General features: G+C 34.4%; 1 protein-coding gene across 1 annotated transcript; it reads left to right on the forward strand.

Annotated features, from left to right (window-relative positions):
- Positions 1 to 4055: 4055 nt before the first annotated feature.
- On the forward strand, positions 4056 to 8564 carry LOC118034502 (G-type lectin S-receptor-like serine/threonine-protein kinase At4g27290). The gene is made up of 7 exons (XM_035039819.2): positions 4056 to 5511; positions 6146 to 6292; positions 6534 to 6679; positions 6948 to 7158; positions 7431 to 7668; positions 7746 to 7896; positions 8121 to 8564. The coding sequence occupies exons 1-7, from the start codon at positions 4236 to 4238 to the stop codon at positions 8424 to 8426; spliced, it is 2475 nt and encodes an 824-aa protein (XP_034895710.1). The 5' UTR covers positions 4056 to 4235; the 3' UTR covers positions 8427 to 8564.
- Positions 8565 to 15100: the final 6536 nt, after the last annotated feature.

Below are 15100 nucleotides of genomic sequence, written 5' to 3' on the forward strand. Positions count from 1 at the left end.
CAACAGTTACAAAACAAATCATCTTTAGGGATTTTTTTCCCTCCAATCTTCCCAACTTTTGCACCATTCATGGCATCACCCATGTTTCTGCTATTAGTTATCAACATAGCAGATCCTTCAGTATTTGGTACATCCAGCATCACAGTTCTCCTTTCTTCTTCAGGACTTATTACTAAGAATACCTCATTGAGTGAGGGCAGAGATTCCTTCCCAAGTATATGGACTCGTATTTGATCAAATTCTATGTCAAGTCCTGCAAGAAATTCAAAAATCCTTTTTCTTTCAACATAATTCTTTAAAATCACAACATTATCACTACATTGCATCTTAAAATCCTGATAATAGTCTAATTCCAACCAGAAACTTTTCATAGTATTGTAATATTCAATTACCATCATATTACCTTGTTTGTTCATTGAAAGCTTTGTTTTAATCTCATAAATTAACGCAACATCCTTCACTTTAGAGTAGGTCTGTCTCATTGCATCCTATGTCTTTTGCTGTAACTAGAAACATATAAGGCCCACAGACTTCTAGCATAATAGAATTCCATAGCCATGATATAATCGTGGAGTCTTCTTCATCCCATAGTGTAAACTTTGGGTCTTCTAGACTAGGAGGATTGTCCATCAAATGATTAATCTTTCCCTTTCCTTTGAGAAAGGTTTTTACTATCTGTGACCACTTCAGATTATTTCTTCCATTCAGTCGGTAGGATGACTGTAAATTCTGGAATTCCCCTGATATTGGGGTTTCTTTTGTAGTGTTTTCAAATATGTTTTTTTCAGATCTGGACAGGTCTGCTACTAGGATTGTCAAAACAGATTGGAAGATAAGGGAAGAAATTCTAGATCCAAAGAGAGATAGGTTAAGAAAAGAAAAAAAATAGGCTCGGTTAAGAGCTCTAATACCATGTGGAGAATTCTTGAATTCTTACTTCTCAATCTTATTTCAGAATATATTCCTGATTGTATACCGCATCCACAAATCTATATTAGAAAGGCTATTAATTACACATAAAAAAGTGTTATTATTTGGACCTGATTTATGGGAAAGAAATCTGACTTTCTATATTCATTTCTCATAAATCAAGTTCAGATCATTTTCAAATTTGTCTTGATTTCTTAAGAATCTTCAACAGTATGAAATATTGTGTGTGAGCTGGGCACATGTCACGTATTTGAGTAAAAAGCTGTCATAATGGGATGATAGAACTTCTGTATTCCAGAGAAGAAGGGGGTCATAAAGGAATTAGATCTCAAGCGAGAAATACTCTACTAGTGAACTTAAAAATCCTAATTGCAGCTGCTTGAGCACAAGTAAAGCATGTATTTACATAAATTACTGCCCCTATAATATGCTACCAAGCATTAGTTAAATCTCGGAACATTTTCCTCTTTATATGGATTTGCTAAAGTTTTGCATCGGATTCTTACTGGAATGAGCTTGCTCTATTATTCTCTATCATTTCGGAAACTCTTTGTACGGTCTGAAATAAAGCTCTTATCAGTGTACCTTAAACCATCGACCTTCTTTCCCAACATATTCATAGAGCAAATGCAGCATAAACACATTGATGATGTTAGGTTCTAATTGGAGTAATTTCTGATCAAATGCAGCACTAAGCTAAACATGGTCAAGTAGAGGGAGAGGCTTGGGCATCTAATATGCAGTGTTCAGATAAATTGCACTAGTAACTGATACCTGAGGTTAGACAAGCTATCTATTTCTTTACAGCTTGATAAGGGCAAGGACATCTCCATAAGGATCATATGTGTATGATGTAGATTGCTATTCCATTTTGTTCACATAAAATAATTTCCCCAAAATTGCGCCTAGTTTTGATGTTTTGAGGGGCTCAACCAACATGAAGGAAGCTGTATAGATGCTGATTTCTTAGTTTTAGTGTTTAAAGTGTTCCTTTCACATGGCTTCTACGATGTTGATACAGGTCATGAAGTTGTGTGATTATAGGTTAGGTTCTAAATACATGAGAACTGTATCGACTGACAATTTCAAAATAAGTCCCATGAACAAGCACCTTATATTAAGGAAATTATATGTTCATTCCTCAGAATTGAAGCATCAACAACCAATAGATCTAGGAGATTGTGCCCCAGAAGCATGATCTTGTTTTGAAGCTGATGATCTGTATATTGTTTACAGAGTGCTTCTTTTTGCATGGTCATTTGGGGGGGGGGTGTTTGAGCTTGAGAGGTATGGGGAAATAATTGAGAATTGGGTCTTGGTGATCATCGTTGGCCTGTTGTGACCTGCTTTTTGGGGTGTAAGCCTTGTGGAATTTTGGGGATTCATAGTGGAGTGGCACTTGAAGCTGATAGAGCTTTTAGTTGTAGGACAATCAAATTTTTGATTTCAGATTTATGGGGTCCTGCATAAATGCTCGCTACCTAGAGTTAAGAGAGTGGGGAATGAGACTAGCAATGCAGCCATCCACTTTCATTGTAGGATAAGCTTGTTTCCGCTCGGCTCAAAATTGTGTTTATTAGCAGCCTCTTGACTGAGATAACCATATAATGATAGCTATTTTTAATGAAAAGGGATATTATGGTTATGGATGGGACTGTCGTGGTGAATTGCGTGGGTGATGTTCTGCAGCTGTTTCTTTTAGAATGGAGGGGGTAGGAGCATCGTATATTGTGGAGCTTAACGGACTGATTAGTTCTTCATACTGGGTTTTAGAGATATGGCAGTGGAACTTGGTTTGTTTTTGGTCTCTGCTTTGGTTGTATGGAGCACTGATTGCAAATGGGGCTTCTTTTTGGATGAATGCAAGGAGTTGCAATGAGATTTCAGGAATCTTTCACTTCTGTGTGTCAGGAGGAAGGGAATCGAGCTGCACATCTTCTAGCTAGACACTTAGTTATGTTTTGAAGGAGATGGTGTGATTGAGGAGATTCCAGATTGTTTGCAGATGTAGTTAGTCACAGATATTGCTGAAATGGCAGCCTGAATTTGGTTTTTGCTTTTGGTATCATGTCTGGTGTTTTGTTTTCTGATCATTATTAGCTATAGCGTGAAATTTCTGCTGTTTCACAAAAGGGTCAGTCCCAAAATTCTCTTCTCTTCCTTTCTTTTTCTTTTTAGCTTCGGTTTTATATGGATTTACTGGTTAGTTCTAGCCAACCTATCCTCGAGGTAACACTTAACAGAGAGAGCAGTTGCCTAGCAGCAACAATAGCAATCCCTAGATCTGTCAAACAAATCTCGCTTTGTTACTTGAGTCATATATGCTGTTGTTCTTGAACTATTGAAGTTAATTTGAGCCATGATAGAATATGAACAAATGTATAATATTTTTAGTAAATAGAAGATTTTAGTCTTGTAAATATTCTGCATATACTTCAGCTTGTAACTTGGGTATATAGATCTCAGTGAACAGAGTCAAGACATGGAGTCGATTTTATATTTCTGTCTTTTCTTTTTCTTTTTAATGGATAGAGCATGTATAGAACAATTTCACCTCAGTATTCGATAGTGTCGATAGTAAATGATCGATTGATTGATTGATGCAGTGCTCTACATACACTTATTGGTGCCTCAGGGCCACCGCGCAGCAACGATGACAATCACTGGCACTTCTGTTAGTGAAGAGACAAAGTTGATGATTGCATTAGATGTGGTGTGTTGTGGACTCCACGAGTACTGGACGAACTACTTGCTGATACAGCAAAACCAAGAGTATACGTTGAGTACATGTTGCGACAAACCGTAGATCACGTATGTACTTAGATTATGCTTGATTGAGAAACATTTTTTTAACTGTGCTAGTTTGAAAAATACTTTAGACTACTAGTAAAAAAAAGCCTCTACTTTAGTTCCCTGTAGTGTTGACTGTCTATGAATTTTCCATGTGAATTTCATCAACGAGAGCGTTTACCTCAGTAGTGGAACATTGCTGTGCCGGTAGACTGACAGTGGTGTTAAATCGTTTACCTCAGCAGTGGAACGTTGCTGTCCGGTAGACTTGCTGTGCCGGTAGACTTACTGTGGTGTTAAATCGTTTACCTCAGCAGTGGAACGTTGCTGTCCGCTAGACTTGCTGTGCCGGTAGACTTACTGTGGTGTTAAATCGTTTACCTCAGCAGTGAAACGTTGCTGTAGCGGTAGACTGATTGTGGTGTTAAATAGGCAATTTCTTGAGACCAATATTCTTCACATCTAGCAAAGCCAGCCATTTTGTAACACAACAAAGCGATCTGCTTAAAAGAATCATGAGATTTCTGAGGGATTGCATTTCCGTACTTCTTTTTTGCTCCACTTTGCTTCTGATTGTAGAAGTAGCCACCCCTATTGACACCATTAACACAGCCCTGTCAATTCGAGATGGAGACACCATAGTCTCGGCTGGTGGCACCTACGAATTAGGATTTTTCAGCACGGGAAAATCCAAAAACCGATACTTGGGGATATGGTATGGCAAAATATCAGTCCAGACAGCAGTGTGGGTTGCCAACAGAGAATCTCCACTTAACGATTCATCAGGTGTTGTAAGGCTTACCAACCAAGGACTTCTTGTCCTTGTCAATAGCAGTGGAAGCATCATTTGGTCTTCCAACACATCAACACCTGCTAGGAATCCAGTTGCACAGCTTTTGGATTCGGGAAACCTTGTTGTGAAAGAGGAGGGTGATAATAACCTGGAAAACTCCCTGTGGCAGAGTTTTGAACATCCAGGGAATACATTAATACCGGGCATGAAGATAGGACGGAATAGAGTCACTGGCATGGACTGGAGCTTGGCAGCATGGAAGTCAGTAGATGATCCTTCTAGAGGTAACATTACAGGTATCCTTGTTCCTTATGGATATCCCGAGTTAGCAGAGCTGGAAGATTCGAAAGTGAAGTATCGATCTGGGCCCTGGAATGGTCTGGGGTTCAGTGGTATGCCTCCATTAAAACCAAATCCAATATACACATATGAATTTGTTTTTAATGAGAAGGAGATGTTTTACAGAGAACAGCTTGTTAATAGCTCAATGCATTGGAGGATCGTCTTGGCTCAGAATGGTGATATCCAACAACTTTTGTGGATTGAGAAAACCCAGATCTGGTTTCTTTACGAAACAGAAAACATCAATAATTGTGCGCGTTATAAACTATGTGGTGCAAATGGCATCTGTAGAATTAACAACTCTCCGGTGTGTGATTGCTTAAATGGATTTGTACCAAAAGTTCCAAGAGACTGGGAGAGGACAGATTGGTCAAGTGGATGCATCAGAAGGACTGCACTGAACTGTTCAGGAGATGGGTTTCAAAAATTCTCAGGTGTGAAGTTGCCGGAGACAAGGCAATCATGGTTTAACAAGAGTATGAGCCTGGAGGAGTGCAGGAACACGTGCTTGAAGAACTGCAGCTGTACTGCGTATGCAAACATGGACATCAGGAATGGAGGAAGTGGGTGCTTGCTTTGGTTCAATGATCTGATCGATATTTTGTTTCAAGATGAGAAAGACACCATTTTTATACGGATGGCTGCGTCAGAACTAGGTATGAATTTATCATCTGTCGGTATCTATTGCTTGGATTTTAGTAACTTTTAGAAAGGTCATATTATTTGAGATGATTTTCCGATTAAATGCATGAGAAAGTTTTCTTTCTAATATTATATCCTACTTTTCAGAACATCATATCACACGATGCCTGAGGGTGCCTGTGTATGCTTGTGTTGATGTGTGTTGATAGAGTGATAACTTGGCCAATGTCTCCTCTTCCCCTCTCTCTTTTTTGTCGCCCCATAGGTTTCGTTGAACAACCGCATTGCTTGTGGACATGGATTACAACTCTCAAGACATATATTTATACTAGTATAAGGATTGATATAGAGACTTGCAAGGATAATCACATCATCAATCCTGAAAATCTCACAATTTCTAAAATTCAATGATGTGTTGTAGATGCTTGCAAGATTTCTTGCACAACATATCCTTTGGCATGACAGAACTTGAGATATTCATAGAAAGAACTAACTTCTTGAAGCATTGGTTTTTCTCTGCCCAGAGCGGTGTTGTTTTATAATCTATGAGTAGATAACTGGGATTGAAAGATCCAATAGCCAAGGAAAACTATACACAAATTCCTATTTATTGTCTTTTAACTCTAGTTTTTCTCTGCCATGATATAGTTAATGGCGATGGTGCAAAGGTTAACACGAAATCCAATGCAAAGAAAAGGATCGTGGTAAGCACTGTGTTGTCCACAGGACTTGTGTTCCTTGGACTGGCCTTGGTCTTGCTCTTGCATGTTTGGAGAAAGCAGCAGCAGAAAAAACGTACGTATTCTACCATGAAGATCTAACTAAAAACAACGTCCAGAGAAGAAGTCTAGTTAATCTCTTAATTTAAATTTGATTTGAGTAATCCAAGGTAGGACAGTAAATTGTTCAAGAATTCATTAATATTTAATGCCTTAAAAAGAAATTTGAGTATAACGACAAATAGAGGTGAGAGATCCCATGTCTTTTTTTTTACCTTTCCAATTCGTAGTAGTAATACTAACAGGAAAAATGACAGGTAATTTGCCAAGCGGATCGAATAACAAGGATATGAAGGAAGAACTAGAATTACCTTTCTTTAATATGGATGAGTTGGCTTCTGCAACAAATAACTTTTCTGATGCCAATAAACTAGGAGAAGGAGGTTTCGGACCTGTTTATAAGGTAATAATTATCTGTAAACAGTCATGCAACATGTCCCATGGCCTCTGAATTTCATTTTACAAACTCCTGACCCCAGCGGAGTTCTTTAATATGGACTGTTAGTTTCTTTGAAAAGATACCACTACAGGTCTGTCAGGACCGACCATTTTTTTAGCATAAAACAATGACTGATTGGAAGAGTTCCTTAACAGATACAAAGAGTATGGAACACGATTTCGCAATTCTCATCTTCCAGAAGATGCTTACGATGCTGAGTCATTATTTGCAGGGAACCCTTGCAGATGGACGAGAAATAGCTGTGAAGAGGCTCTCTAAGAATTCAAGACAAGGACTTGATGAATTCAAAAATGAAGTTAAACATATCGTGAAACTTCAGCATCGGAATCTAGTGAGGCTTCTTGGATGCTGCATTGAAAGAGATGAAAAGATATTGGTCTACGAGTTTTTGCCTAACAAAAGCTTGGACTTCTATATTTTTGGTATGAATCTCACAAAACCTTTTCAAAAATTTATTCCAATTTTTCAAATGTAGCACTATTGAGCTTTCCAAAACCCTGCATTAAGAATCTAATTATAAGATGTTTGTCTTCCTTCGAAGCCCTTAGGAAAGTGGCTTCGAAGGGGGAGATTACTTTTCTCCACTTTGTTTCTCACAAATCCTGCCATGTATGCAATTGCAACTCGTTCTTTCTTGTTCTCTTCCAAACGTTTATGAATCTGATAAGAGCCATAATGTATTTGACTTGGGCAGATGAAACTCATAGCTTGCTACTAGATTGGCGTCAGCGCTACAATATCATCAATGGGATTGCTCGCGGACTCCTTTATCTTCACCAAGATTCGAGACTAAGAATAATCCACAGAGATCTGAAAACCAGCAATATTTTGTTGGATTACGAAATGAATCCAAAAATCTCAGACTTTGGCCTGGCTAGAAGTTTTGGAGAAAATGAAACTGAAGCCAGTACTAATAAAGTGGCTGGAACGTAGTAAGTGTCTTCTTCATCATATGGACTTTATGCTCTTAGTTTGCAAATGCGACCTAAAATTCTATGAATACATGCAGTGGTTACATATCTCCAGAGTATGCAAATTATGGACTCTACTCGCTAAAATCAGACGTCTTCAGCTTTGGTGTATTGGTGCTAGAGATAGTGAGTGGCTGTAGGAACAGAGGATTCAGTCACCCAGATCACCACCTCAACCTTATCGGGCATGTAAGTGCCAAAGCTATGTCTGTTTGGCTCTTTCATTTCAGTAAATTCTCTAGTACTTTTGTTAGATACCAGATGTCTGCTCATGTTTTTATGAGACTTGAACACTTCAAATACTTGAAGAAAAACTGAAGAAATTATGAAAAACAACTGAGACCGACAATGGTCACTGCTGGATTTGCACAAATACGTAATGTGTTCCTAATAGCATGGCTTTTGTTTATCAGGCTTGGATACTGTTCAAACAAGGCAGGTCTCTAGAACTCGTTGGGGAATCAAAAGTTGAAACACCTTATTTATCTGAAGTGCTACGTTCGATTCATGTGGGGCTATTGTGTGTGCAAGATAAAACAGAAGATAGGCCAAACATGTCATATGTGGTTTTGATGTTGGGTAATGAAGATGAACTGCCTCAGCCTAAACAACCAGGATTCTTCACTGAAAGGGATCTTATTGAAGCATGTTATTCATCAAGCCAGTGCAAACCACCTTCAGCTAACGAGTGCTCGATTTCACTGCTGGAGGCAAGATAGAGTGCTTGTGTTTTTGTTTTGTGTGGTCTTGATGGTTGTGAATCTGCCATAAAACTTCTACTTTGTGTCTGCTGTAATAAGGTTATGAATCTACCATGCATGCTTGATTTCTATGAGATTTATTAACTTTTTTTTTTAGTGATAAAAGGCACTCGATTGTTTTAGTGCGCGCTGAGGAGTTGAAATAACAAACAAACACTACTAGTTGCAGAAATAAAGGCTTCTAAATTTAATTTATACTCTGATGAATTCCGATTTATATTAAGAAATAGCAGCAGCCATTAAGTAGATGGTTGAAATTGAAGAGAGAGTAGAATTTCTGGGATTCTTGTTTTCATCACAATGTTTTGGATTTTCACTCCTATACTATTTTCTAAAATCTTGGATATGCATTGATGAGAAGTGAAATTAAAAGGTCAAGCGAAAAAAAAAAAGAGACAAATAAATAGAAGAATTTATGAGAGATAAATTTATGAGACAATGAGGGGCTTTGCCTGATATGAGCGGATCAACTTCATAGGTCTAAAGTAAACATAGAAGATTGGCAAAAAGCGCGACTTAACTAAAGAAAAATTAAGACATCATTTTTTCCCTCAAATAATGAGTTGGTGTTATATCATAAGGGCCTGTTTATTTCTGCGTTTTAAAAATATTTTTGAATAAATTTTAATTTCTTTAACTTCAAATTAATATGTTTTTAATGTTTCAAATCATTTTGATGTGCTGATATCAAAAATCATTTTTAATAATAAAAAAACATCATTGACATGTATTTTAGCATGAAAAGTTATTTGAAAAGCAACTGCAAGTGATCCACAATCACACTGTCAAACAAGCCAAATCAATCCGTGCTAAATTGTCAAACCAACGACATGTGACTTGTACTTGATTGATTTAAGTTAAACTTTTAAAATTATTATTTATTTAATTATATGTGACAACAATAATAGGCAATTGGAGCAAAGCAACCAAATAAAATAAACAAAATTAATCATGATAGGCTAAAAAAAAAGTTCTTCAAGAACAAATTCAAAATTAAATAAAGTTAATCTAAGAGTTAATACACCACATTATGTTTTGAATTATTTAATTATTAAAAAAATAAAATAAATGAAATAAATAAAAAGCTAGATGTGTGGTCCTGGGTGGCCTAGCATGCTTGTCAATTCAGGCTTATGTGTTTAGTTTTAATAATCATGTTTACCTCTTTTTTATTTTTAAAAATACACAATGTGTTGTCTACAATACTAGATTTTAACCAACACAGAAGTAGCTAAGATGTTAAGTAGTTCAGTTTTTGATCAAAAATCTCGATTCTCAATCCATTTTCATCAAAAAAAAAAAAAAAGGAAGCTAAAAGCACCATTATAACCTCATGAAACTAAATTCTACAAACCAAGAAAACCTCTAAATTGGTTAAAAATATACAATAACAAAAACAAAAACTCTCCCTCGGCTCTAATTTTTCTTTTAAGGCGATATTCAATCCCAAAAACACATAAATAACACTCATCTTATCAAGAGAAATATTTAAATACCAAGTTTATCTACTTTTATTAAAGAAATCAGTCAACTAACATTGTTTCCTTTTTTATCAATTTCTTGCGAGTTTCTCTCTCTTCTTCATCTTCTCTCTCAAGCTTAGGAACTAAAAAGTGAAGAAAATGAAATTAAAGACTAAAATATAAAAAAACTAAAAAAAAAAGGATAAAAAATGAAAAAAAAAAAACACTTTAAGGACTAAAGATGCTAAAAACTACACCTGAACTACAATAAAAAAATATTCTGGAACTTTGTTCAAATCTCAAATTTGGTCCTCAAAGCTTCAATTAGGTATAATCAAATAAATTGAACTTCCATCTTTCTAAATTGAGCATCGATTTAATGGCAGATCCTTTTTAAAACATTTCAAGAAACTCTTGCAAATTTAAATAGGACAAATCACCGACCTTCACCATGAATTAACTAAACTTGAAAGGATAAAATCTATAAAATAAAATTAAGCAACCGACCAAAAAAAAAGAAGAAAACACTGTGCAACTCCATAATATTTTCTCTTAAAGAGCCTTGTTCTATCCAAAATACCTATTAGTGCCTTTGAAAATTTGATATTTGGATTATAGATGGCCCCATGAAGAATTCTTGAGTCATATGCGCTAACTTCCCATTTAGCCTAAACAAAAGTAAATTACATGTCAAAACTACATATTGTCATAATGTTCTGCATTGGTACTCATTTCCTTCCAATAAATGGTACGTATTTGATTTTTCTGAGATACACAAGCATGCATATGTGTTTCATTGATTGCTCCTGCACAATTATAAAAATAAAATTTAAAAAACATTAATTGTAAATGAATTACCAAATGGATTATATAATGAAAGTGGAAAGATAAATATATTTACTTTTTAATAATCTTGTATTTTATCTTAAAATGTGCATATATCTCGGGCTTATAACGATTTCTTGTGGTGCTGTCAAAAAATCTAGATCAACTGGTTTTATTATATCAATTGATAGCAAATACACAACCTTTAGAACCTCATTGAAATACCTACTCACTGTTTCACTGGAATGTTGGAATCTCTCCTGGACCTCCCTATTAGAAGCACCCAACGCTAAAGTATAAAACAAACATGTCAACTTTCTCTATAACACTAATCCTCCTTGATGGTTTCAGTCTATACTATGTTTCTAAATCAAAACAAAGACTTTGAAACGTCGCTGCATCCATCCTAAACATATTTACACAACATATCCAATGCCTATTTAAAGTTCATTCAACCACTGCATTCCGAATCATACAGAGTTGTTTATAGATATAGTTATTGTAATACAATGCAATTGTGTTTGGTGTGCACAATACTAGTTTACAACGATCAAATTCTCTATGCCAAAATGAATCGCCTGCATCGTCATCATCGCCGTCGTCATCTTCGTTACTATCATCATTGTTACCATCATCATCTGCATTGCTATTATCAGTAGCAACACTACTATAACCGATATGACTGCTATTATTCTTATCAACGTCGTCATGTGAAACATGTTGAGCAAGATTGTTCATGATATTTTCATACTCTCTTTCAAAAAGGTCATTAAACTAATTTGTATCCATATCTGCAATTTTAATTAAATAATTATGAGCAAGGAACAACATATTAATTGTTTTATTAATATACATGTGTTGCAAGCTTTAAGTGCAAACCTGAATAAATCACATTACTTTTATAGAAAATATAATTTTTATTATCCTATTAATCCATTTAATTTTCTTTTATAAAATAAAACACTTCATACATTATTCCATTCAGTTTCATTAATTTATCATACTCTTTTTTTTTAACAATAAAAATCATCTCATCCCAATATATACTAAACAATTAATATGTCTCACAAGTAATATGTAATTGCTTATATTAATACATATATTGTTTATGTTGAGAGTAACAACAATGACATTAACAAATTAGGTCTAACATAAAACATGAATATACAATAAAAGAAAAACAACTTACTACTTTATGAGATGCAGGATGATATACTTCAATAAAAATACCTTGAGAGAGTCATAATAGATTGGTCATTCCATAAATATTTTTAAAAGTGATGTGTTCTACTTTATTGAAACGGTGCATGTATAGGGTGGAAAAGAGTGACACGTGAACTACACGATACAAGCACACTTTACCAGATATTAAAACCTATTTTTTTCTCCTAAAAGTCTTAAGGTGAACAACCTATAATGAATAACAACATAAAGGCATACTTAGTAATTGCCAAAAAAATAAAGAAAAAGTTGGTTATAGAGTACGCAACTATAGGTCTTTGCTAGCATCACAACAAACACACAGAACATATGAAAAAAAAAACATGGTTTGTCTTCCCGAAGCTACACTTTAAACCTTTTTTCATTAACTATATGAAAAATTAGAAGCTACAAAGTTAGGAATCTCCTAAAAAATGCAACTAAGAAAGAAGAAGATTAGAACCACGAGTGCTTACCAGAATTATGAAGTGCAGATCAATGGTTTGTGTAACAATAAATAGGGATATAGTTTCGACAATGAAAAAGATTTGATTAGATTTGATATTTTTAAAAACATGCATATATGAGAAATTGAAGACATATTGAAATCAAAATTTACCTAGATTTTTCTTTAAAGAAAAAAAAAAACACTTGCTTGGACACAAAAAAGGGCTTATAGGACTTAAGGAAAACAAATCTTTTGGTGGTTTTTGTAGATCTTGGTCATGGATGTTAGTTTGTGTAAATCTGGAGTTGGTTTGTGGGTTTTACGATCGTTTGTGGCTACAAAAAAGAAAAAGAAAAGAAAAGAAAAGAGAAGAATGATGTCTGTAAACAAAGTTTCTTCTTCGAGAAGGGAAGAGGTCTGTGAAGAGATGAAGATGTGGATGCTGAGAATAGTCATTTCACTAGTTATCAAGAGAGCAGGGGGAGAATATAAGATTGAGTATTTAGGTAAACAAATAATTGAATGGTCTTCTAGCTACGTATAATAATGACAAAAAGCAGATATGGTTGCTTTTTGTTGAACCTGTGTTTGGACAACTAAACATTTATGGATCCCACTTCGTTAAACTTATGGTTTCATCTTTACAAAATGAAATAAAATTGTTGTTAGACCACAACACACAATCTACCACAAAAACAAACATTCTTATATATGTATGATAGAGTATCAATCATCCATGTTATTCAAGCACAAAAAATATTAAATTATATTTATAACTTTATAATAAAAAAAGACTTTTTTTCTACTCTAATTGAAATAAAATTTTGTTTTATCGCAAACTTTTATTAGACATATTTCAAACAAAATAAAAACTCAATAAAACAAATTGGAAAAAATGATATTGTTTTATTTTCTTTTAAAAAGATTTAGAAATCAACCCGGGCTAAACCTTCCATACCGGGACCCGAGTCTTAGCACATGTTTATTCCGGGTAGGGTTTTACATATGTGATAAGTAACAGATTTTTCCCCTAGTTTTGAGGTTCAACCGTCTTAGAAAGCAATAGATCAGACAGATGCTAAAGCCAAAGATGTTTGAAATGGAGACTTCCAAGGAAATGATTATCCACCATCTCCTGTGGGGATGGAGTTTGAATCGTAATAATAATTATTATTATTATAACTATGCTAAGGATGTGGGATTTGCTATCAGGGTCAAGTCTTCATAAACAAAACGTATCAACAGGGATAGTCAAGCTTGAGCACAGCCGCTATACTTGATCCTGAGACAGCACAAAATTCAAAATATAGATGCTAGGCTAGAGAAAAGTGCAGCCCGCTGTCATTCCACCTTTTCCTAAAGAAGGGTTTGTTATGAATTTCGTAATATGTGTGGCATTATAGTTATTTTTTAAAGTATTTTTTTTATTTAGAAATGTATTAAAATAATATATATTTTTTATTTTTTTAAAAATTATTTTTGACATCAGTGCATTAAAATAATCTAAAATTATCAAAAAAATATTAATTTAAAGCAAAAAAATATAATGATGATAATGATTTGTCAATAATAAAAAAAATACTCGATAATAAAAAAGAAAAAGATTGGCTTTCTTTATTAGTTTTTAGCATACAAAAAGTAAGATTTAATAAATATTCAATTAAAATTATTTGGAGAATATTATTTAAATTTACCGTGCATGAAATATGATTTATCAAGTATGGCCATTGCAATACATATGTGAAACACTAGTTATACTAATGGGTTTTTTTTTTTCAACTTTATTTATTTATTTTGATTTACGTGGGTGTCCGGGCCAGCTTGTACGCACCACGACTAATTCCACGGCTCACTGAACATCCTGCAAACTCAGTGAGCATGTAAGGCACCGCGGGGGTGACAGACGTGCACGGTAAGGTTTGAATCCAGGATGCAGAGGAAGGAAACAAGTCCCTTCAACTGCTGGGCCAAGACCTCAAGTGCTTTCAACTTTATTTTAATTAAGAAGTGACATTAGAGTCCTTCCTCTTTAAAAAATTCAAACCTCTCCTTTATAATAAACAAAAAGAGACTTGTATGATTCTAAAGCTTACATGTTTATTTAATGATTATCATTCATTTTTAATATTAAAATTTGTTTTTTTATAAAAAGACCGAACACTTATGGATGTGGGAAGAAACTTTTTAATACTGGTAGTTTTAAATTCTTATCTTTGGGTCTGCAAAGAAAAATCAAATTGTATAACCAGTATTTCATTGATGAATATTTCTTTCATAGTGAATAATATGGTGAGTGTAAAAAGACCTATAATAGTGAAGATCATGTAAATGGTTCAATATCTAATGAGTTTGAAGTTGATTATTATGACAAATTACAAGAGGTTATTGAATTGTGATATCATATGTCAGAAGATATAGTGTTTTTATTCAAATTCTATTTATATGATATCAATAGAGGAATTAGAGTAGATCCTCACTATGGTTTGGTTGAAATAAATAAAAAAGATAGACTTCCAACATCATTGATGTTTTTATTATACATACATTCCTTCATTAAAAAAGGATCATAATATAGTTGATTGGTTATCCATTATGAAAATCAAACCTAGAAGTTGTGTCCAAGTTGTTGAAGATGATAATGATGAAGTAATTGAGGGACACAATGTATTTTAAATGGATGAGCTAGTTGATCCATA

This window comes from Populus alba, chromosome 10, assembly GCF_005239225.2.
Source record: "Populus alba chromosome 10, ASM523922v2, whole genome shotgun sequence".
In the NCBI taxonomy this organism is placed as follows: Eukaryota; Viridiplantae; Streptophyta; class Magnoliopsida; order Malpighiales; family Salicaceae; genus Populus; species Populus alba.

Excerpts from the sequence above, each read along its gene's own strand:
- LOC118034502 (XM_035039819.2), top strand. The coding sequence starts at position 4,236 with ATGAGATTTCTGAGGGATTGCATTTCCGTACTTCTTTTTTGCTCCACT. Across the intron at positions 7,669-7,745 it reads AATAAAGTGGCTGGAACGTA|TGGTTACATATCTCCAGAGT; the intron begins GTAAGTGTCTTC and ends GAATACATGCAG. Across the intron at positions 7,897-8,120 it reads ACCTCAACCTTATCGGGCAT|GCTTGGATACTGTTCAAACA; the intron begins GTAAGTGCCAAA and ends TTTGTTTATCAG.